The sequence below is a fragment of the Zootoca vivipara genome, chromosome Z1, assembly GCF_965207765.1.
Source record: "Zootoca vivipara chromosome Z1, rZooViv2.hap1.1, whole genome shotgun sequence".
Lineage (NCBI taxonomy): Eukaryota > Metazoa > Chordata > Lepidosauria > Squamata > Lacertidae > Zootoca > Zootoca vivipara.
This window is the reverse complement of record NC_142583.1, coordinates 19472111-19496846: the sequence shown is the minus strand read 5'-3', so window position 1 is coordinate 19496846 and position 24736 is coordinate 19472111. Positions and strand designations below refer to the sequence as shown.

Sequence of the window (24736 nt, the reverse complement as noted above, 5' to 3'; positions counted from 1 at the left end):
AAAACACTGAGACTGGCAGAAGATCTCCAAGTTCTCTAATCAGAGTTTCCCCACCTCTTCCTGGAGATTCCCAAGGATTAAACCTGGGAAATTTTTCACCCAAAGCATGAGTTGTATCACTGAGCCATGGGCCTTCTTCAACTGAAAATGAGCCCAAGGCTACTCAAAGCTTAGTTCTGAAAAGGATTTGAAGGAAAAGAGAGGAGTATAGCTGTGCAAATGTTTTGAGGTGACCTTCTGTGTATAAGAGACAGAAAGTGGGCAGTCATTTTTGGGTGTGGCAGGATTGGAAGAAGAAAGTTTATAGCTGGAGGACAAAAGCAACCCCATAAGAATGGCCAAACCAAATAAGCATCAGAATATGGAAAATAAATAAATAAAGGAAAAGATAATGGAGGAATATGCTTTTTCCTTAGGTGACCGTATACTTCCGTTTTCACTTCTCTGAAGTGTGGACTACAGAATATTTCTTTCTTCAGAGAACAAATCAATGTTTTCTCTCCTCTACTTCACATACTTGAAATTTTTAAGTGTAATTGTAATCCGTGTCTCAACTTTTATTTTGGGTTCTCATTTTCAAGCTTTTCAAAACCTATTTTCTCCAACCAGTTTGATTGGCACCTTTCTAAGTAGCCCAGGTGTTATCTCACCGAAAAGGAAAGATCTGAAAATCAGTGGTCTATCATCCAGTCAGCTGTAGTTCCATCCTCTGCTTGTTGTAGCTGGACTGGGCTGAAATGGATTTTAAAATCTTTACCTTCACGGGTCTGATGGCTTTAGATAGAATATCAGTTCTCAGCTTCAGAGATCATCAGAAACAGTCAAGCTTCATAAGAGCTTATATTGAGGATGGTTCCTTTAGAAAAACAACATCCTTAAGTTTACTGCTTAATATTTCCATTGAATTATGTCTCCTGATTGGTGCTAAAGACAGGTGACAAAGGCCCTTGTTTTCAATAATTACACTTTTCTAAATGGTGTAGAAAATGACTGAACATCTGATTCTTCAACAAGTTGATGGTACATCTGGTAGTTCAAATGTGATCAGTGTCAAAGCTGTTGAAGAAGTCAACAATATATATGTTATATATATATATGAGATGCCCTACACACACACACACACACACACACACACACACACACACACACACACACGGAGGGAGACAACATTGTATGCTGACTGCTCTTAAACTAAAACAATATTAAGGTTCTGTGCAGTGTGTAGTTCATTGCAAGCTATTGCTGGGCACAGCCTTTGACTTTTCAGCGCTCTGCACCAAACCTCCCAACAATTTGCAGATCTGTGAACTGAGTGCCTAGAGAGGAGCGGCAGGTTGAGACAGATTGAGCACTTGAGTCAAGCCTGAGTGCACTAGACTATCAGAGATTCAGAATTTGAAAGAAGAGCTCTAAAGCTAAGCAAACATTGCACAGGAACAAATTCTAATGACTAGTCCTACAGTATGTTAAGCTGCAGCATTAAGGAAATTAAAAAGTGGTAGTCAAAAGTTGCAGAAAGTGCTCCAGTAGGTATTCAGACCTGATGCGCCTGGCTTATGACACAATACACCTGTTAATTGCTGACCCATAACTGTTTGTCTGAGTGCCACTGGGAATCTTTTTTTTTCTGTATAAGAGGGTGCAGAAGAGGCCTCAATTATATCAGATCATTTCTAGGTGGCTGTTTCACAATGGTGTTCCAATTCTGTTGAATTACTAGGCAGAATAGCTCTGTTGCAATTTCTAGCATTCAAGGACGTTGCTACCCCCAACCCCCGGATTCTAGCAGAGCATCAGTTGGGATGCGAACCACTTCCTATCTTCTCAGAAAGGAACATTCAGGTTGCATGTTGCTAGGGGATGGTGTATCTCCCATCTCCACCATGCTTAAAGCCTATCATATTAAGGAGTCTCCGGCAGCATATAAAACCAGTTGTTTTATAGTTCGGGCTGTAAATGTGCTTTCTACTCCCAGCTGGCCAGAGTGCTTTTTGTGCCTTTCTTGGCAGGTACTGGATGGTGCCAATCATGGTGAGAGAATAGACTGAGCAAACTGACAGCTGCCCTGTGGAGACCTAATTGACAGGTTCCTTCAGCCGCTGCTCTTAGCTTGCTTTTTGACATCAGAAAATGGCAGGAGCTTGAAGAGGCTTAGCCTGGAAGTTGCTACTGGCGCCTAACTCTTGACATGCTGCAGTGCCGCCACGGCACACTCCTCCCAAAGGATGCTGCTATCTCTTGAGCCAGTGCCAGCCATTGCTAAAGGGGGGGATTATGCAACTATCAGGAGTCTCTGAGTGTTGGGAAGCTGGCAGCGTTCTCTGCCTCGTTGGCCACGCTTCCAGCCGCTGACCTCTTCCACAGTGCCAGGGTTTGATAAATGTTGGTAATTATTACCCTATGAATAAATGGATTCAATAAATAATGGCCTGGTTTAGATTCGAACCCATCGTGGAGCTTTAGATTTAGCCCAAAGCTCATCTTCTACAAATTAAAATGGGTACTTGAAGTGGCCAACTCTTAGTGAGCCAATGGCCTTTTATTTATTTATACGTTCGTAATTTATTTGCTCGGGATATCTCGGCTCAGATGTAGCATCTGGTTTTTCAGTGAGATTTTACTTTTTCAATTTTCCAGCTGAGTTGCCTGAAGGACAAGGAGGCCAAGTGTCTGCCCGTTTACATACAATGAATGAGCAACTCTGCCAGTTTTATTTTCCTGCCTTTTTAACTACATGGCCAGAAGTGCCAATGCCCCTTGCATTGCTGAAGGTCATTTCCTTAAGTTTTTGATTTCAAATGAAACAGTGGCTGATAGCCAATGTGAGTCAGTCATACCCAGGGTAGGCCTGTTGAAATCAATAGGCCTAAGTAAATCTCACCATCTATCTGATTTAAGTAAGTACCTCTGGTTCATAGCCTACCTTTCAACCCCAACTTAGATTTCAGAAAGAAAGCAGCTATCTTTTAAGGACTGGCCCTCCCATTACTCTGCCCATTTCTGGAAGCAGATTTTGGAGGAGCAAAATCCTTCTGAAACTTCCTCCCCAGGTATTTACAGCTTCAAACAAAACTTTGGTTCTGCAAGTGTTCATTAATGGTCAAAAACTTGTCTTCTGTTGCCTGCACCAAAGTTTCTAAAGTTTAATGGATGCATTAGAAATCTTCAATGCATCAGTGCAGCTTCTTACAGGTTTTCAGATGTCCCCACCACTTCCCCAAACTCTTTATTTTCATTTTTTTCAAATGTCAATTAAGCATCTATAAAGCAAGCAAGCAAAATGTTGGGTGATGCTTTTAAGCCAAATTAGGCAGATACAAAGGTTCTTAGTCACTGTTGCTAAACAAGCAGAAGGAAGGGATGTGAGACATTTCCTGTATCTTCCCTGCTGAATAAATTTGTTCCCTTCCAACAGGAGCAGCTTGCAGTAAGAAGTACAAGAACAAAGGGATTGGTGCCTTGTGGATCTTTAATAGTTGAGTGGCTGGCATATATTAAGCAGAGTTAGCCTTTTCTAGTATGGAAATACAGTTGTGGGGAAAGCTTCACCTGCTCACTTCCTGCCTGTCAAGCATTGTCTTCCTCATGTATGGCATCTTATTTATTTTTAGTCCCTGCGTAGCCACTTTTAACATTCTGAATGCTTGGGGGGGGGGGGGATTGCTGAGAATGACGTTTCAACCCAAGCTTCATTTGGATGAACTTTAACTGAAATAGTTTGGTTTGTAGAAGCATAAACTGGGACTGGGACTAGTAAATTCCTTTTTGGTCAGGATGAACTAGAACAAGTTCCTTTTCAAAATCAACTTTCCAAGCACTGCACCTGCCTAATGTCAGTAGTCAGGAAGTTCCAAGTACCTCCAAAATTCCTTCCCAAGAGTCCTGTTTTTTTGTGATTGATTTAGTGCCGCAACAGATTATCAGGTGGGTGTTGGGGGTAGCTTTCCACCCCTCTTTAAAAAACAAATAAAAGCCTGCAATGGTTAGTTGATTGATTGATTTCAAAATGTTTTGAACTGACAAAAATGATGCCAATTATTAAAGTGGCAGGTTTTTTTAAAAAAATAAAATAAAAAAATAGGACAACTTCTTATAAACATCGCAGATGGCATTGCTTCTCATGTGGGAGAGAAGGAAGTATGTTGCCTGACAGTGATGTGTGCTGCCACAGCACATGTCTATCATCTCGAATGATTATTGTTTTTCATTAGAACTCTTGCATTTTTTCCTCATAGCAAAATCATGTACATTTATTCATTTTGAACGCACACAATTAATCAGCTAAGGCAGCAGTCTGTGCATACCCCCCCCCCACCCAATACAATACAATACAGGGACAATCCGGAGGCAACCCACTCCAGTGTGACACCCCCCCCCCAAAAAAAACTAAATCAGGGGCCTTGCACAATCTATAATTGGGATTTAAAACCCTGATTAAGCATGCAGTCAGAAGGGGAAAGCATGCATACTTCCTTGCGTGCGTCTCTTTCTTCCTCCCTCTTCTTGCTGCCTGACTATCCTCCCCTGCAGATTGCCCTGGGTGTACCCGATGCAATCTAGGCCTGCCTCAATTCACTCCGGCTGATTGTGACTCTACAAGTCACCCTGATTCAACTCAGAAGCTAGGATTTTGCTGGAGCCAGTTCATAGCTCTAATAAGTGTGTGTGTATGTACACACATTTAACCTGGGAATAAATCCCGTTGATCTTAATGCAATTAATTTTTGAATAGACAAATGTAGGATTGCACTGTAAGTGTAGGGAGACAGACCAATCTAAATACATGAAACCTGGAGATTCCTGTGTGCCTTTCCAAATACTTAAGAGGATGTTGCCTGCTTGTTGTTGTTTTTTTATATATATAAAAAAGAGTGCCTTATGAATTTTGAGTTTCAGTTATCTTTTTTCCTATTCCCTGTAGACCTGTCAATGAGACTACATAAATTAAATATAGAGAACAAGTAACCCTGTCAATTTCCTGATACAAACTGGAAAGATAAGTAAAGATGGTATGCCAAAATCATTTCATGTTTGGTGGGGAGAGGGACAGAATGTGGACAGCGCTGTGATTAGAGCCAAACATACACGCAGAGGAATTAGCATTGACAGCATTTGCTCTGTTATGAACAAAAGAATTCAGTTATTTTTTAAAGTTCTGATAATCTTCAGTGCTACAAGAACTCCTCTATTTCATGCTTGCCCATGGCCCCAAGCTGGTTGGTATTTTGGGGTTAGCATGGTTGAGATGACTTATTTTGAACTTTGTGCATGATCCAACCAGGCTTTGAACACTTTAAAACCCTGCTTGTTTCAATCAAAGGGAGTTGGTCTACAACTCCCACACAGAAAAGTGGCAAGAGATATTCAGAAGTGGGAGCATAACTCACTTCACCTTTCCATGCCACATTTTCCCCCCCCCAGCTCTTGGCAGTCTTTTAAGTTCACTAAACTAATTTAGACATGCTTTCTCCGGTGTCATTATGTGTGGATGTTGTGTTCTTAACAACTACAGACTCATAAAAAGCGGCAATACAAAACTCCTAAAGTCAAAAAGTGCACTTTAGTTAATATAAGGTGTTTACAGTGAGCGTGGTGCCCAGTGGATAATTTTCATTTAGTTACTACAGATACTAACAAGGCAATTAAACAGAAAAAGAAAAGAGGCTAAATTTTAAAATGGTAGACCTTTTTTTTGGGGGGGGGGAAGCTAGAAATGGATACAGCTCCCATGATGCATCAATTGTATGTCGACTGCTTAGAACAGATGTTAATTACAGTAGTAACAGTTGCTGTTCACGGATACGTTTTCAAACAATTATGTGAATGGCTTAGGATTCTGGCAAATTAGTTAAAATTATTTTATCATTATGTGCTTGTTTGCATTTGTAAAAGCTAGCAATTAAGAGTCTAAAAATGGCTAGTGAGTGAAAACACTTGCCGCTGCAATGATTTTACTCTGTTCTTGTAGCACATTAGACAGATACTATCCATCTTGCAAACACTGGTTGGGAAACAGCATACTGTGTGCTATCTAAATGGCTTTAGTATGCATCAGTTAATCAGAGAATTAATGTAATTATTTTTATGCACCCCGTATCTGTCTCCTGGCGACATTCATTTTGTACAACCAGAATTGTTACATCGGTTTCCAGACATCTCATAGGTTTGCAGGCTTTACGATACTTACCTAATTTAACAAAGCACCATTAGTGTACTCAGATTCATTTAATGCTTTTGCTAGTCTATTCCAACCAGTTACAAAAATCTAAAAGTAGGTAAGGGGGGAAATAACTCTGAAAATGTGGAAGATACATAGAAATAATCACTAGTTAATGCATTTTCCTCTCTGAACAGCTCTGTGAACTTTTACAATCCATACACTGAATGTAATTTACCCTCTTTAAATCATAAAATTGATAACCCAAGTTTAAAGATGCACTGCTTAGCTTTGTAAGACTTCCGCATTTCTATTGTTTCCTTGACAACAACGATATAGATGCTGCTATCACCATGGGAATGGTTCTTTTGAATGAAGCTGCTACCTCCAAAGGAGATGTTGGGAAAAGGAGAAGTAAGATCTTTAATGTGGTTGGCCAATTTATTGTTGCTGTTCAGAGATTCTGATTCATGCTTGATTACCGCAATCCACGTGGAAGCTCACAGATTCTCATCTACTTTCATGAGCACTTGCAAATGCGTTTATTCATTTGTGAACACATTGGTGTGCTTTTGTGAATAGTCTAAAACTTCGTTGCACCCCTTGAACTACCTGTGCAGTTCATTGGATCCTAGCCCTGTTTGTGTGTGTAAAAGTGATGATGTTACTAAATAGGAGTGATTGGGTAATACAAAAAAATAGCATGTTTTCCAGATCGCTTTCCTCTGAGTTCCTGTTTAGGGCTGCACTGAACATTCTTCTGTTGGGAATGTTCAGCTTGCAATAAATGGGAAGAGGCAAATTGGGAATTATTATTATTATTATTATTATTATTATTATTATTATTATTATTATCATTATTATTAGTTCCTCACCCATCTGACTGGATTGCCTTGCCTCAGGCACTCTGGGCAGCTGGGAAGTGGGGAATGCGTGGGATTGTCGTGTAGCGGCAGCAGAGTTTTGCACACAGACACACAATGTCCCCTCCAGAATGATGTTATGCCATGACTGAGCAAAATTCCAAGATGCATTGTGGGGGGAGATGGCAGTAGGGGCTGCCACACACCCATCCCGATTATGCCCATTGGAATGATGTTCTGGAATAAGGCTACCTCATGGCAGCACATTGCTCCAAGGGGACATTCTGGAGAAGAAATTGTGGTTGTCAGAAGGTGGCCACCAGGAGCAGCAGTGCTGCTGTCACTACTTGTAGTACAGTAGTCCCAAAACAAAGGTAAGAAAATGTTGCTCTTGCTACCAGCTAATCCTCCCCAGTTTGTGAATAATCTCCGCTCCTCCCTACCCTTACAATGCATGCATGCACATACATTTATTTATTTATTTATTTATTTTTATTTTACAATAATACTTTTCAATACAATCTCTCTTCTTATATAATACGTTTTGGCTTTTTAAGGCCATGACTTCCTTCAAACCTTCCTTATGATTTTCTATTTTTCAATTCACATTTCTGCATTTTCACTACTTAACCGTTGCTCTTATACCATAACATCTAAAATATATCCTTAAAATTTCATCTCTGCAATGATTTCTATATCTTTACTTACAAAGCTTCTTGCAATCCTAACATGCACATTTAAGCAAGAGCCTTGCAGTCATCGGTACCCATGTAAAATATATATCTAACCAATGGGTGGTACAAAACCCTAGTGAAGGTTCTGTATGCAAAAAAGTGATGCTTAGAGCACTGGGCCTGTATCCTACATTTTCAATACCATACAAAGCTTCATTGTGCTCATGTCCTGCTTGTAGATGTATGATGTCATGTGTAGGACATATGGGCGGGGCCAGAATTAGGTCCAGAAGCGCCCCCCCCCCCCGTTAAAGCCTCTTACCACCCTTCCAGTCTGGATCATCCCTCCATGCCTGCAGTTGACTTCTAACATCCCATTCATGCAGCTGCTAATTCAGTGAATGACATCTCTTTTAGTTTGGCCCTCAAGTGCATCTGAATTGGCTGAGTCAGCCAGCTCCTTTCAAGAAAACTTACATGGCATGTGGATGCTGTGAATTTGCCAGCCTGTGGCAATAAATAATTAACATGTGCTATTTTTTCACCTGCCAGATGTAACACACCTAAAATGATGTTCCCCGAAATATAGAATTCAAGTTTATTGCTTTCTCTAACAAGCTCTGGGTACCCTGAGAAGTTTTGTAGGTTGCCACCTTAAGTTCCCTTTTTTCTTTTTAAACAACAATTTCATTGTCATTTGTGATAATGAGAAGATAATCTCTTGAAATTCTGGGTTTTTTTTGTAAAAGGGTTACAACGTTACCTCAGATGATATAAGGATGATGCCTAGAGACGTCCTAACTAACCTTGTATATTTCAATATATATGTGATTGTACCTAATATTGAATATAACAGCTTTTTGATATTGATATTTCCCCCCAGTTATATGCCTGGTGGGACTGGGTCTTGTCGTTTTCTTCTTCAGTTTCCTGTTGTCGATATTCCGCTCCAAGTACCATGGTTACCCATACAGGTAAGTCACAAAAAACCGTATCCACGCATATCACCTTTTTTCAGCTATCTGCCTGCTCCCAGCTTTCTACTTTGAAATTAATGAATCCGTGAACAGGTAAATTCTACTGGCATCTCTAGGGTTTATTTGGATTATCACTGCATAAGAACATAAAGAAGAGCCTGCTGGATCAGGCCAATGGCCCATCTAGTCCAGAATCCTGTTCTACTGTAGGAAACCAGCAAGCAGGATTCGAACACAAGTGTGCTTTCCCCTCCTGTGGTTTCCAGCAACTTCAAAAAACACACTTACTGCATTTTGGTTTTGAAGGGCAGTATTACAAGTCCCTGTACAAAGCTAAACAGTAAATAAAAAGTGGGAGTAAAGCGCCTTCTTGCAATGTGACATGCACTCTGGTGTATGAAACAAGGAAGTGCTTAATCTGCAAAGAGGGAGCTTGTGTAGTAGCTGATGCCAGCTTGTATGTAGCTGAACTGTGAAGAAAGCAGTTTCACCTGTTAGTCATACCACATGAAGAAGTCTTCCTGCTTGAAGGTGCAACTGAAAAGGGGATTTCCAGGTAAACGTTGTATTCAGGTACCAAGCCCTGGCTTACAATGTGGCAAGGACATAGGATTTATTTTGAATATATTTTTCTGCAAACTACACATTTTCTAAAGCATTTTGATAAGCCGAGAACTGCATTGCAGCATTCAGAGAAGTGCAAAATATGATGGTATTGCTACAGTTCAATCTAAATATTAGTCTGGGAGGTATGGACTATGTTTTGGAGTTTGCAAATTACTGATGCCTCAATTATCCTAGGCTCTGCTCATGAAGTCATAGGTTTTCCAGGTGTGTTCTGGCCCTATGGCCCTTAAAGTATGTGAACGGTGATCAGTTGGTGAATTCAGAACGGTACATGCTGGGTAAAAATAATGCACCATACTTAGCTGAAAAGTGTAACTTTGCAACATCCTTTCCCGTATCTGGAAACCAGCTGTTTGCTTAGAATGCTTTCCCCATTCATAGAGGAAATTAGCTATAGCTTCTGAATAATAGAAAGCAGCATAGCACTATTACAGAAATGTTCTCCTGCAAGTTTCTGCAGAAATGTGCTCTCATCCAAGTTTTCACAGCAGCAAACATGAGCAGTATCAAAGAAAATGGAGCTGTCAGGTATTCCTTAGGAAATCAGAAAATTATAGTACAACATAAAGAAATCCAGTTGCTCCTTAGTTTAATGCCACCTGAGGTATGGAGCATAGCACAGCTGGAAAAAAAATAACAGGTTGGCTGTTTAAAAGTTTGCAAATACCACCAAATTCCATTAAGATTCTGTGCCTGCTACAACTGATGATGGTGGGCAAAATATAAATGCAGTATGAAAACTGTAGACAGTTGCCACACTGTAAGTTCAGAAGACTTGAGTATGCATGTGGCATTCTGATGAATTTAAGTTGCAGACCAGTGCTGCTGTGTTAGGGCCAACATTCTGAAAATTATACTCCCATTCATACCGATTTAGGACCTTTTCAGGACAAAGCGAACTGTTGTTTAAGATGATTTACTATCCTAAAGCAAGTACAGGGGGCTCTGAATTTGATCAGAGCAGTAGTTTGGGGGGTAAGCTAGTGTTTAATCTTCACAATTTTCCTGATCTAAATTGCACCTTGAAGCTTCTATTAGCCTTGTAGGGTATCTGTAGTTCTAATTTTCTCCTTTGGGGCAAATAGCAGCTTGGGGAGAAATGGTGCAGTGAAAAGGGGTACTGGGCAAAAGAGTTAGCCACAACTTTCTCTTCAGAGCCACTGATGTCGAGTCCCGTGGTTGTTTTTAAAGCATTTTAAAAGATATGATAGATTTCTTCCATCACATGGTGATTTGACTCTCAGTCGATCAAAGCAGCAACACATGTCCATGGGATCCAAAGATCTTCCATCAAGGAAAAGGTTGTTCTGAGGAGAGCATATTTTCCTAGTGTTCACCGCATAATAGATTCTTGTTTGGAAAAATGTGATTTCTCATGCAGATTAAAGATGATAATCACAGATTGAGTGTTGAAAAAAGACTGAATGCATTTATCCGTGAGCACATGTGAAAGAAATAGACCATCCCTAACAAAGCCTGACTCACAGCTGGGGGCCAGAGAAGGTTTCAGGCCCTCGTACTACTAGGCAGTAAGAGGTGGTGGCAGAAAAACACTTCTGTTTTCAATCTGCTTCAGTATTTGAATAGTATTTGAAAAGGGATGCTACAACAAGGTTCCAGGAGAAAGAAGAGGACCACACACCACAAGTGGAAAAACAAGTACCGGTATGGGAAGAAACAGGGCATCAAACACAGCTCCTGTCATCACTCTCTTAATCAAACATTAACCACCTCTGTTTCCTTAAAACTATGGAATCAATGAGCTGCTGTTCTCAGGTAATACGGTACAAATGCATTTCAAGTCTTCGATCTAGAAAGATGAGGGAACTACATAAAAGACCATGCAAAATATTTATATCTCCTTTCTGTCTCTTACTAGCTCTTCCTTGAATGAATATTTTCAGCTTGTATCTCTTTTTATTTAAAAAAACAGAATCAATAAGCAGCATGAAATATTACTCATCTGCATTTTCAGAAGAGCTTTTCATGTGTGTCAGAGTTCTGTACTAAAAGTATTGGAAAAACTCGGCAGGGTGGAAACATAATTTCTGCAACATCTTGATACATATGTTCTTTGGAGAGCACTCTGAGAAATGGTTCTGTGGGATGTATGAGTCTGAGAGTGGTTGCCATAGCTGCCAAGTTATCCCTTTTTTAAAGGGATTTCCCCTTATGCTGAATAGGCTTCCTCGCGAGAAAAGGGAAAACTTGGCAGCTATGGTGGTTGCACCCTGCATTCAGATACTTTTCCCAGCCAAACCAGAAGCTGCAACCACATTGAAAACATATTCAGAATATAATAATGGTACGAAAGGGTTTATTCCCATCATAGCCTCCCCACCCAAGATGACCACCAAAGAGAGGCAAACAGCCAATAGTTAGTGCTACCCAAATGCCTAGGAAAACAAAAATGCTGAAGGAGTGACAAAGTTGGGACCAGGTGAGCCTACTTAGGAGAAGCATTCAATTCTCCGTAAAGTGGTACAAAGAGCAGGGCATCAGATGATCCTCTCAGGGTCCAAGCAGATTCATATGGGAAAGTGGTGAGCAGTGGGGAAGCTCCTGCAGGGGTCTTAATTTGTCTCATGTAAGGTGTGAGGCAGGTAAAGATGTGGCTGCAAAGGTACAATAAGGAGCTTTGCAACGTATTCTCGGTGGTTCCCTGGCGAGCAGGGTTTGTATTCAGTGCCTTTTATATTTGGTGCCAAATGCAAGCATCGCTACTGGTTCTGCTCAGAAGCTCCCAATCAGATCTCCCGAGTGGCATCGATCCCTGTTGAAAGCAGGGTTGGAGTTTGTGCTGATCAGCAGTGATTTCCAGCCTATGGGACCCAGAGCTTCTGACTGGTGCTGACTCTAAGCACTGATTCGTTTGGCTGGAATCTTCCCTCACAGCGCAGCTTAAACACACACCACACTGCAAAGAAAAAGTAGGCCACCTGACATCATGGAGATATAAGGTGATTGGCAAGCAACCCCCTAGAGGTGGGCTGTGTGTTCAGGATCCAACCCACCAAGCTGAAAAAGTTTTCAGTACAGGGCTCCTAGACCATATGAGGCTTTAAAGGTCAAAAACAGCACTTTGAATTGGACCCAGGAAAACTGAGCTATAGCCCTCCTTTCAAAGCAAGTCTTTCTGCCATTGCTAATCTTCTAATGGAAGAACAAGGTTTAAAAACTTCTGGTTTGCACAACTTTCTGGCTCACAGGAGATATCCTGAACTCACATCTTTGATCATTCCTTTGCTCAGTTCACAACTGACTTGACCTGTGCCCCTGGAAATTTGTTGCATTTTTTAGACTTCTTACTGTGGCAGGCACCAAACTTAAAACAAAGAGGCAGTCTCAGAATTGTTCTTTATCTATTTTCTTACCTTCCCTTCTTTCCTAATCAGTTGGGTCCATTGAGAGGAAGGGGGAGAGAAATTCCCAGTAATATTTTGAGGCTCATTTTGAACTTAATTCATATACTTTTTTATTAAAAAAGAGAGAGAGAGATTATCCTACTCATTGATTTACAAGTAATTTGAATGGCATATTCAACGGTTAGTCTTCACGTGTGCTGTCTAGAGAATCTCTGGTGGCTAGCAACACAACAGCCTTTACACCTAAATTTACTAGCTCCCGAGTCAATATTTTATTACTTTTCTGGCCTAGTTACCTGCTTCAGTGCTGTGTTAAAGTCATCTAATATCACACCCTTCTGCCTGGGGAGTTTTTAACCCAACTCTCTGGGGGGTATTATAGTCCCTGAGCAAAGCATTGCTGGATTCGTTAGGCTCTTCATGAAATCAATTTTGTCTCCTGCAGTAATCATGAGTGGCTGTAGGTCTTGCCCCTCTGCCTGTTTCCTTTAGGTTAAATCTCCTCCGGGCATGCATGTAACTTGCATTATTTTTAATGAAAAATAAATGTCTGTGCACCAAACACAACAGACAGAACTGAGACACCCCGTGTTAAAGAGTATCTTGGGGATTATAACCATCTCCTTTTGATGTCATTAGCTGCTCAAGCAGAACTTAAGTTGCATCTATTATTTACTGTTATTATTCCTTTACTCTACTATTATTACTTTACTACAGCTGTTGCCTTGGAGTAGGCTAACCTTTGTTCACCAACCACATTGCCAGGCTTCTATCTCATTTAGGGTGGGGGACCTGTAGCCCTCCAGCTATTGTTGCACTCCAGTTCCCATCACCCCCAGCTAGCATGTCCATTGCTTGGGGATTATTGGAGTCCAACAGCATCTGTAGGGACATGGATATGTCAACTAATTCCTCCTATTCCAAGCCTGACTACAAAACTGGACTACTAGACAGGATTTTTTAAAATTATTATTTCCCACCTGCTTCTTCTGTACCCAAATTGTATTCCTGCACCTTTCAAAAGAAGAGAGAAGGTGGCCTGAGAACTCAAGGGATGAGAAGTTTACAGCTGTAGGGCAATCACCAAGGATCCCTTCTAGTGTGAAGTGGTTGGAACTTGTTCTGTGAACTGCCCTGAGAACTCTGGGTGTTAGGGCGGTATATAAATTCAATTTAAAAATAGACCTGCTGCCGCACTGTCCTACTAATGTTAGACACCCTGTTAAGGTTCATCCCCACCTAAGTGTTGCCCCTTTGGGGAGCTTAGGGCACCACTGGCATGAGGAGGCGGCACTTTGTCGTCTCACATGGTTTGTGGCTGCCAGGTGAACCTTGGTACTAAGATAAAGACAAGGATGCTTCTGTACATGCTTTTGGGTTTTTTTTAGACTTGATGCACCTGAATGGGGAAATGGACTCCAAGCTGTGTGAGACCCACACATTTTAAGGCTTTAAAAATCCACAGCGACGCATGCTTGACAGATGAAGCCCCATATGATGACCATGTTCCCTGCGTTCAAGAGAGAGCTCAGCCACTGGTCGTTTGCTCATCTGTCTCATCCTGCCAACTAGTAAGAATAGCATTAACATGCACCAGCTACAGATGAGTGGTGAAATGGTTCTAAATGTGGGCTCAGAGCATCACAATGTGCTGTTAGTTACTCAGATCCAACAAGAGTTGACCTATATTATTAGCCAGGATGGGATCAGTCCTAAATCACAATGTCTAACTGTGAAAATGAGGTGACAAGAACTCCACAAAAGACATCCACCAGATGATGCCGTGCTCTCATTCCAATGGAAACATACTAAGGAAAACTGAATCTTTCCATCTGCATGTGTTTAAAAGAATTGATTATAAAGAGAAATTGGAGGCTGCATGCTGAAAGATGTAGACCCCAAAACAAAGTTCACCCCAAGGAGCAAGACCTCAGATATTTAAACACCTTATGTGTTGCATAACACCAAACAGCCACAATATTTCCTGAAGCAGCATGCATCAATAAAGGGAACAAAAAGCCAATTGTCTTAGGCCGCACATCTCCACGAAGCGATATGCTTTGAAAATGAAATCAAATAAAAATAAATCAAGAATGAAAGATTGTGAGGGAGGTTGTCTATCATCCCCAGCCCCTGCTTTTTATACATGGCCGTATACATAAAAATTGTAGGAGGATCCTTTACTATGTCTATGATGGTTTCTCTTGCTTTTGATCATCTAAAGAAAAATGAGCCAGCGTGAGAAAGTTGAGCTTGCAAATGAGGCTGGCTTTCTTACTTTTTTTCTTTTTAAGTGCTATGTAAGATAACTTCACAAACTCAGTGGTGCAAAACGAATACCAAAATAAAGATAACATGTAAGGTAAAATGTATACATTATATAGATATGCCCCATGTGTTCTCTTCAATAAAAAGTTTTCACCCTATCAAAAAACAAAACGAGGGGCTTAAATGCTCATCAGGGCTTCTGTAATCTGAATTATATAGTCATAGTTTTGAACAGGAATTTCCAAAATTTAAGTCTACTCTGAGCAAGAGCAAGTCTTGAAAGGCGCTGAGCTTCCTGTTCATCATTTCACTCAGACCTTATTCATTTGTTTTGGTCTCTGTTGCTTGGGTGTTGTCCCTCTGTTATGCAGCCTCTTTTCCCAGACATATTTTGTGTTCCCACAAATGTCATCAGCTGGTAACACTGCCTCACAACTAAAGCTCTATCAGAATTGGGCAAAATACAGAACTGAGATAATCCTGATTGGGGAATTGTGAAAATACAGTTTACTTCCTCTTCCTATCAGACATTGCTTCCATGCATTTAGATCAAGGATAGATAAACCTCTGGCCTTCTGGCAGGAGTTTGGATTTGAATTCCCATCTCCCCTGACCATTGGTCATACTGGCTGGAGCTGATGGGAGTTGAGAGTCCAACAACATCTGGAGGACCACAGGTTCATTGTCCCCAATTTTAGTCACACATTGGGAAGGGAGCAGGACCAACCATCCCCTGAGAGCATATGCCCCAGCTCTCCCCTGACATCTACATATTCGGAACAATATTTCCATATGGGACTCTACAACCAGCAGTAGGCTCTGTGAGCAATATTTTCCTTTACTAAAAATAAGGATGCAGTGAGAATTCTGAGATGCAAATCTAACCCACAAATATTCTCAGGAATCTCTGTATTTGAAGAGCTTCAGTCATACTAAATATGGTTGCTTATACAAGATTTGTAACTGCCTGAGAGCTTGAGGCTACAGGAGAATTAGATAGTGTCCTATCAAAGCTGAGACCAGACAAGTACAGTACCTTGGACAGTTCTAAGGGAGCCCTGCTGGCTAAAAGCAGTCTCCTGCTAAGTTAGCTCCAGAAGTGTCAACAGGAAATGTATTTTACCATCTGCTTCCTAATTTGTATTGAGATTAAGGGGGAAAATAGCTACCTGTTCAGTAACATAAGCAGATCTTAAACAGTAAGATCTTAGAATTTCAGTGGTCTTCTGGGTAGAATACTTAATAAAGAATCAAGTTCTCTCTGGACTCCTTGTACCAATTACAATATAAAATGATGTGTTTCACATATTCTGTTTCTCAAATTCCACAGTAACAAAGACCCCTGAATCTAAGTAGTTAGCAAAAAAGAAAGCAAGACATTGTGTTCTCCTAGTTTTGTAAATAGCTAATGTCTGCAACTATGGAGTTCTGGTAATTCCATAATTTGGAATATTATTTAAGAATAGTGGACAGCATGAATGCAGTTCTCAGATGGTATAAATATAGGTTTGTTAGCCTCTGGATAACAGAAATTTGAATCTCCTTTATGTTATAATACCCAAAACCTCAGTGGAGAAGCCAAGCATAAGTATCTCCTTTTTCATGACCAGCATTCCCTGGCTCAGGCCAATAAGTGCTATAACTAGAAGGGCTGAGAGAAAATGCAAGTGCAGACATTATTTCAGGGCATTTATTCAAGCTTTACATTCATATGCCCACTTCATGATATAAAGTTGCATTCCCCACACAGAATCATATGTACAAAATCTTCCTTTAAAAAGATAGATTGAACCCTTCCCAGTTGAGGATTGAAGGCAGTTATCCATATGTAAACTTAGCCAGGGCCTGATCACCTCATCTGTCTCCTGAGAAATCTCAATGTGGGACAAGAAGCTACAGTTAGAACTGGACATGGAATAACTGATTCGTTCAAAATTGGGAAAGGAGTACGACAAGGCTGTATATTGTCTCCCTGCTTATTTAACTTCTATGCAGAATTCATCATGAAAAAGGCTGGACTGGATGAATCCCAAGCCGGAATCAAGATTGCCAGAAGAAATATCAACAACCTCAGATATGCTGATAACACAACCTTGATGGCAGAAAGTGAGGAGGAATTAAAGAACCTTTTAATGAGGGTGAAAGAGGAGAGCGCAAAATATGGTCTGAAGCTCAACATAAAAAAAAAACTAAGATCATGGCCACTGCTCCCATCACCTCCTGGCAAATAGAAGGGGAAGAAATGGAGGCAGTGAGAGATTTTACTTTCTTGGGTTCCATTATCACTGCAGATGGCGACAGCAGTCACGAAATTAAAAGACGCCTGCTTCTTGGGAGAAAAGCAATGACAAACCTAGTCAGCATCTTAAAAAGCAGAGACATCACCTTGCCGACAAAGGTCCGTATAGTTAAAGCAATGGTGATGTATGGAAGTGAGAGCTGGACCATAAAGAAGACTGATCGCCGAAGGATTGATACTTTTGAATTATGGCACTGGAGGAGACTCTTGAGAGTCCCATGGACTGCAAGAAGATCAAACCTATCCATTCTTAAGGAAATCAGCCCTGAGTGCTCACCAGAAGGACAGGTCCTGAAGCTGAAGCTCCAATACTTTGGCCACCTCATGAGAAGAGAAGACTCCCTGGAAAAGACCCTGAGATGGTTGGACAGTGTTCTCGAAGCTACGAACATGAGTCTGACCAAACAGTGGGAGACAGTGGAAGACAGGATTGCCTGGCATGTTCTGGTCCATGGGGTCACGAAGAGTCAGACACGACTAAACGACTAAACAACAACAAACTTGACCAGCAAACAAACAAACACCTGTGGCTTTAAAACTTTGAATAGGTGAAGGAATAAAATGGTGACCCTGGTGTGGGAGGGCTTCTTGGCTGGAGTTAGCAAAATCAGTCACTCTTGTTGCTCTGACCAAGAATATAGTCTCTTGAGGGAACTAGAGTCAGCTGTAGGCTACGGTAGGTTTGGCCTCATTGGAGGAACTGCCTGGGAGGCCAAAGGCTGTTTTGCATTTATGGTTGGGGAGATAGGAGTACTGCAAGTACATCAGGGGTTGTGGCAGGACTGTGGCCTTCAGCAAGGAGGGCCCTGAATAAACTACTAGCAATTCTTCCTACAAGGAAGAGGCCTGAAGCTTATCTTCATCAGAATTGTCCACCACACACTGCATTGTCCTTGGGTCATGACAGTAATAGAATGCTCAAAACATTAGTTTCCTTAAAAAGAAGGAGGAAGTTCTTCACCATTGTGGTAGTAGAGGAAGGCATCAAATCACATGAAGAGGTCAAAACCTTTGCTCTTTAATTTGGACCCCTTCTCTCGGCTTCTGTATGATTGAGTAAGAATGTGGATTTTCCACTGCTATATGTAATCAGATCTTCAGTCCATATAATCAATTAGTGCAGGCTGAAACAGACATTGAACTTAATTTTCCTGGGGGGAAGTCCAGCTTTTCTGAAATTGCATTCTCAGTTATGTGCTTCTAGGGTGCCAAAAATGGGGCACAGTACTTTGAAACTGACTAATCAAATATTTAAGATTTGTTCATTGCATGTATCCTTTGACTGCATCACTCTTGTTAGAATATTTGAGAATACCACAAACAGATTGCAGTATACATTGACAGACCTTTGCTGTTTATAGACACAGAATTATATTTGGGGGAGGGGAGGAGGATGACATGATTATTGCTACTGGACTGATCAGAGATTGTGATGTGTGAACTTGATACCCGTTCATCCAACTGCATGCGCAAGGAGGTTAGGCTGCTTTGGAAGGCAGAGGAATAGACTGCCCATAAATAATCAGTAGAAAGTTGTAATCATTTTTGGACCAAAGTCGACTGTTGTGGTCAGATTCTTCTCAATGGAAAGGTGTGGGAGACTCATTGTTAAAGCCATAAAAAATTAATCTGCATCTCCCTGCATGCAGCTGGGTGCTGGGCCCAAAGGTGGAGGAAAAGAGGCAGGTCAACCACAGATGAATAGAAAAGAGGAGCAAATATCTTGTGCTGCATTAGAAATATGAAAAATTCATACCCAGAAACTCACTTCAGATTTGTAATGTTTATATAATGACACCATAGCTCAAACATGAACTATTAAATGATTACTCGGAAAATATCACGTCACACAACAAACCCAAAGCAAATGGCACATGCTCTTGAGATGCAAAACCCATGTGTACGCATTGGATCACACTAGGATTAAGAGCTAGACCCTTTGCATACATTGCATGCCAGCCAATCTAGATTTGCCGTCCTGGAAGCAGCAGCCAATCCTGACATTTTGGCAAGCGTGCGATTTATAAGCAGTTAACTTGGAAATCTGACTGCAGCACCACTGCTTCACTTAGGATTCTTCTTAATGTCTCTCCCTCTCTATTTCACTCTGGATTTGAGGGGAAGGTGGGAAATCTTATTTGGTTGTGGAATGGAGCTGGTGGATTCGTTTTTCTGACTTCCATTTTTGAATTCCCAATGCTACAATTGTTATGCATGTGTCATTTGCTCTTCCTTCAGGTATCCATTACTGCTATTTATTTACACACACACACACACACACACACACACACACACACACACACACACCTCTTGGAGGTAGCAGTCCATGCCCATTAGTACTTGTGCTCATTAAATCACTCCTTTTTTTGGTTAATGGAAAACACAGCCATTAAATTTAACTGCCCGATCACATCAGCATTCCATTTAGTTAAAGCATTTGATAGATTAGCTGGAGGTTCTGTTTTACTGAAGTCTGTTTAAAGTGCTGCACAATGCCCACCTGTTAACTTCAGTTAAACAGAGCCTGCAGCTAATTTTCCCTATGCACAATCACATGATCATATAAAGGGAAAGAAATTGCTTGGAATTTTTTATCTTTTATTCATCCCTCCCACATGCCTTGGGGCTGCCATTTCTTTTTACAAGTTTACAGATATGCAAATTGCATGGCATGGTCTTGTAAGTGTATCTCACTGGGGATGAATAGCCAGCTTTCTAGAGCCGCTTTCTGATCTCTTCAGGGTGAAATTATGAAACTTGTCTGGCCTTTTCTGGCATTAATATTACACCGCTCTCAGGGGACCTCTTTTTCCCCATATGCCTGTCTCAGCAGGGGATTTTCAAGGACAGAGAAGGAGCTTAAATGGAACTGCTGCCCTTTACTTTTTGAAAGGGGGGGGGGAGAGAGAGTTTTAAGATTTACAGTCAAGTCAGTGGTATTCCTGCAAGAAAAAGAAAATCAGTGTGGGAATGTGGAAGGAAATCTGCACAAACGTAGTTGTGACTTTCTGCCAGTGGAAGCGCACCTGATTTTCACCCTGTGCCTCCCAAGAGCTCCGAAGGATTGGAGGACCTCCTGAAAGGATGGGATAGGGCACAGAAGGCTGCAATAGATACAGGGGAGTGGTGAAAATCGGGTGCCTCACCCTACCCTGTTTTCCCGAAAATAAGACACTGTCTTACATTTATTTTTCCTCAAGAAGACACACTATGGCTTATTTTGGGGGGTGTCTTATTCCAGCGGGAAGGGCTCCCTGCGGCGCGGCATGGCTGAGGGCAGCGAGCTGTTGCCAGGAGGCGCCGCATCCATGCCTTAATTTTGGGGTATGGCTTATATTGCGGAAATGCATATAAATCCTGCCATGTCTTATTTTATGGGCATGTCGGGGAAACGGGATCTATAAGAAATGTTTTTCCTAGCAAAAGCTACCATGGAATTTGCTGCCTCAATGATAGCTGCTTTAAAGGGGGATTTGACATACTCATGGAGGATAAGCTACCAGTCAACTCTTATATATTATCTCCAGTGTTGGTCTCTTGGGATTGAGGTGCTTGGGAGCAGGAGCATGAGAGGGTACTGTTGCAATTGTATCTTGTTTGCGAGCTTCCATAAGAATCTGGTTGACCACTGTGTGAAGAGAATGCTAGACCAGATCTTTTTTGGACTTGTGTGTTATTATGTATAACACACAAGCATACACACCTGAAAAAAGGGTGATAAAACTCATTTCCAAGAGCAAGAAGCCAAGCTACATGTGCACTCCCCCCCCTTGAATTTAATCATATTTTTTTGTTCTTTACAGCTTCTTAATTAAATGAATTCAAGTGGGATTCACATAAGGCTAACGTTTGCTACGAAGATAAGCAGCTTCTGATAGTATCTGCTTACCAACATTACATTTCTTCAAGAGTCTTTGCTTGGTTCATCTGCTTCCTGTGATAAAATTGCAGCATTTGTGTGCAGAAGACAATTTTGTTTTTGTACCTTATTACCAAAATGCTTCATCTGATTTATAATGCATAGCAAACATTGAATATCTAAGTGGAAGATGTGATAAACAGAAATGAGTGGGATATGCTTGGTGGTCCCCAATTTAAATAAAGTTAACTTTAGTTGGAAAAGTCTTTTTGATGTTGTTGAATTGCAGCTGTATTGACTTCTGATGAAAAAAAGTCAACCCATTTTAGAATATGAAACTGTACTCTTGTGGCAGAAAGCAATGTAAGATTTTGCATAATAAAGAAAATGAATGCTGAATAAGTGCTGAAGACTGCAGAGTGATTTGTTAGCATGCATTCCATGTCAAAATGATACTGATTTCAGCTGGTATTCTTCAAGACCCAAGAGGGCTGCATTTTTTGGAAATTGCAAAAAGAGGGAAAGTTTCATTTCTGATCATTAAGAATCATAAAAATAGAAGATCAACAGATACCCAACCATTTTGGAGCATTACTGGTTGCTGTTTCTTCAGGAGACGGAAGACCCATACCAGCAACTCCTTGCTCATGGATCCTGGGATGTGTCAGTGCAAATTTGCTCCTGTACATCTGCAGGAAACTCCTTTGGGTTACATAATTCCTTCAGGTATTCCCCAGTCAGCACTGAGGATACAGGTCTATAAAATGTGGCAATGAAATGCTGCCATGGCCTCCTGTATTCTTCATAAGGAAGCCAGCTCCTCTGTCAACTTTAATTATGATGGGAGGGTTTCTGAGTCTGTGGTGGCATCACATCCTGCATGGTCAAGATGTGGCACATGAGAAGATCAGAAGACTCTCTTTTATGGAGGAGGGTGGTTGTCTTCTCCCCCACCAAATCTATCCATATCCATCTATCTGTAGTGACCGTGAGGGTTATTTCCACTATTTCTGTCTCTATGAATACTTTCTGTATCGAGTGTCTTGCTTAGAACCACCTACCAAAAAGCTGAAATGAGATTATTTGTTCTTTACCATGCTTTACTAGGAGATTTGGTAAAGCCAAGACTGTATACTTGGAGTTACATATAACTCTGAGTGGTGGCAGTGAAAAAGTATGACTTCTATCTGGTAGGATAGAAGTCAATGAACTTAAGTGAAGTGCTGTCTATTCACCACAGCCTCATACTGAAGATGAAAGGGGGTGGGGGTGGGAAGCTAAAATGTATGACTTCATGAAGACTATCCTAGGAGCTCGTTGCTAAAGTGAAGGGATGCAATGTTTAACTGAACAACGGATTAGATTTTTCAATCAAGGTGGATAGTTTAATTGATTAAATTTATCAGGTTTTAAAACTTTTTTAACAACAATAAAGGTGCCCCTAATTGATTGGGGTGCAGATATGTATCAAGCAATTATCAAAACCACAAAGGGCAACTGCCATCTTAGAAAAAGCATGCCCACTTTGGCGCTTCAAAACCCACATGATGCCTGAGACGTACACTGAAACACATGACGTGGCCTGTTCTAGGTGCTCAAAATTAGTGTTGGGGTAGAATGGGACAGTGTCTTGATCTGCCTACCAGGTTGGTAGGACCCAGAAGGCAAGTCGCATCTGGTGGGCCACAAGTTCCCCTCCCTTAACAAGCAGGGAGAATGCTAGACCGGGTTCCATGTGAATCCTGGCCTCTGGATGACAGCAACAACTCACTTTGAGGTAAGAAAACAATTTTCCAAGTCCATCTTCCATAACAGAGATGCTGAAGAGAGAGGAAGTGGATTTTGACCCTTTGAAAGGCAGTCTGGTGGAAACAAATTGACCAACTTTGCTGTAAAAGAGGGTCCAAATGTTTTGTGCACACCTTGGATATCAATAGGTACCTCATTTCAGGAATGCCTTCCAGAATTTGATATGAAGGAGAATGTGTATAATGACACTCGCTCCTTAGAGACTTCTTGCATCCAGTGTTGTTTTGTATCCCAGCAGTCTTTTATATTCAGGGTTCTGAGTTATCTGTAGCCTGCAGTACAAAGCCCCCAAAGAGTCAATTGAAAAGGCTACTATGGAAGAATAAGGGAAGCCACCAGCTGGAAAGGCCACTGGTTTTGGTTGACAGAAGCCGCTAGTATTCATAAAGAATGTAAGGGTGGATTGTGGAGTCTTTTCTTCCATCTGCAATGAGAGCTGTGCACTGTTTGGCCTAGAAGCTACTGTTTGTGCTATGCCAATTTCAGCAAGGGGACAACTGCAAAAAATGAAGGTCAAACGAAAGAAGATAGCTTTCTTAAGTACCAGGATTTTATTCATTTCCCCCCTTTAACAAAACAAAGACCTAACCAAGCAAAAAGTGCTACAGAAAAGGTGGGGTTCCCCCCCCCCGATTCAAATACAGTGAATTTAGGGTGTGTGTCAAATACACCATGAATAACATAAAGAAGAAATATTAATAATGATCATAAAGTACATTTCAAATGCATTACAGTACATTTATTTAACTGATTTGCTCATTGCATCTGTATTTTTAAAATCATAGTGAGACTCTTTTTACAGAAATCAATAAAACATCCAGTTAGCCATAACTTTTTCCCAGCCTTTGTCTTTTCCTCCTCCTCCTCCTCCTCTTCCTCCTTATGTGGTGTGTTAATTTTTACAATGAGGCAAAATCCCACTCGGTGTCTAATCAATTGCTCGTAATCTCTTATGCTTTTCATATAGAATTCTGGCAGCCGTATTTGAACTACAGCTCCCATCAACCCCGGCCAGCACGCATGCGTCATTACGTGGTGGGGCTTTGGAGGCGCGGGGGGGCGACGATACCCCGCCACATAACAACACATGCACAGCTTTCTTTTTGGGGCCTCACATTGTATTCATGTATTTTGTTTTCCAACGGCCCTGTTCCCAAAGACTTTGAGAATGATAGCAGAATTGAAAAAAGCCAGGTTATTTAGCCTTATGGCGCCTTAAAGACTGGCAGATTTTCTGTAGTATAAGCTTTCACAGGCAAGAGCCCACTTCATCAGATGCAGGTTTGGGGAAGTGCATTCCCTGCCCATCCACCCACACTTCCTGCCCCCCACATGTTCAGGATGAATGCTTAGAAAAGCCTCGTGTTCTTCCTTAAGGGCTGGTTCACATGTTATCCATGCTTGGAACATAAGAATATAGCTTAGGAAAAGCCCTGGATCAAGCCAAAAGCCTATCAAGTCCATCATCCTCTTTTCACAATGGCCAAGTAGCCTATGAGAGGCCTGCAAGCAGGATCTGAGTGTAACAGCACCATCCACCCTTGTGATTCCCACAACTGTATAGAAACTGTATAGAAACATAGGAAGGTCCCTTATACAGATCAGGCTATTGGTCCATCCAGCTCAGTATGGTCTACACAGACTGACAATGGCTCTCCAAAGTTTCTAGCAGTCCTACCTGGAGATGCCAGGGATTGAACCGCTGAGCTATGCCAACGGAAGCAGAACATAGCTATTGGGGCTAGATAGGCTTATCCTTCGTGAATTTGCCTAATCCTCTTTTGAAGCCATCCAAATTGGTGGCCATGCTTGTCCTTCTCCCTCACTTGTTATCCCTT

General features: G+C 41.3%; 1 protein-coding gene across 2 annotated transcripts in view; it reads left to right on the top strand.

Moving 5' to 3' along the window:
* Positions 1-21491, top strand: part of TUSC3 (tumor suppressor candidate 3) — a 121487-nt gene extending 99996 nt beyond the window's left edge. The window contains exons 8-10 of one of the 2 annotated variants that reach the window (XM_060278821.2): positions 6497-6571; positions 8578-8668; positions 21034-21491. In XM_060278821.2, coding sequence (XP_060134804.2) covers positions 6497-6571; positions 8578-8668; positions 21034-21049 — 182 coding nt within the window. In that variant the 3' untranslated portion in view covers positions 21050-21491. Of the gene's footprint in view, positions 1-3773; positions 3799-6496; positions 6572-8577; positions 8669-21033 lie in introns of those variants that run through there. The other variant, XM_088659242.1, reaches the window with a different exon arrangement.
* The last annotated feature ends 3245 nt before the right edge of the window (positions 21492-24736 follow it).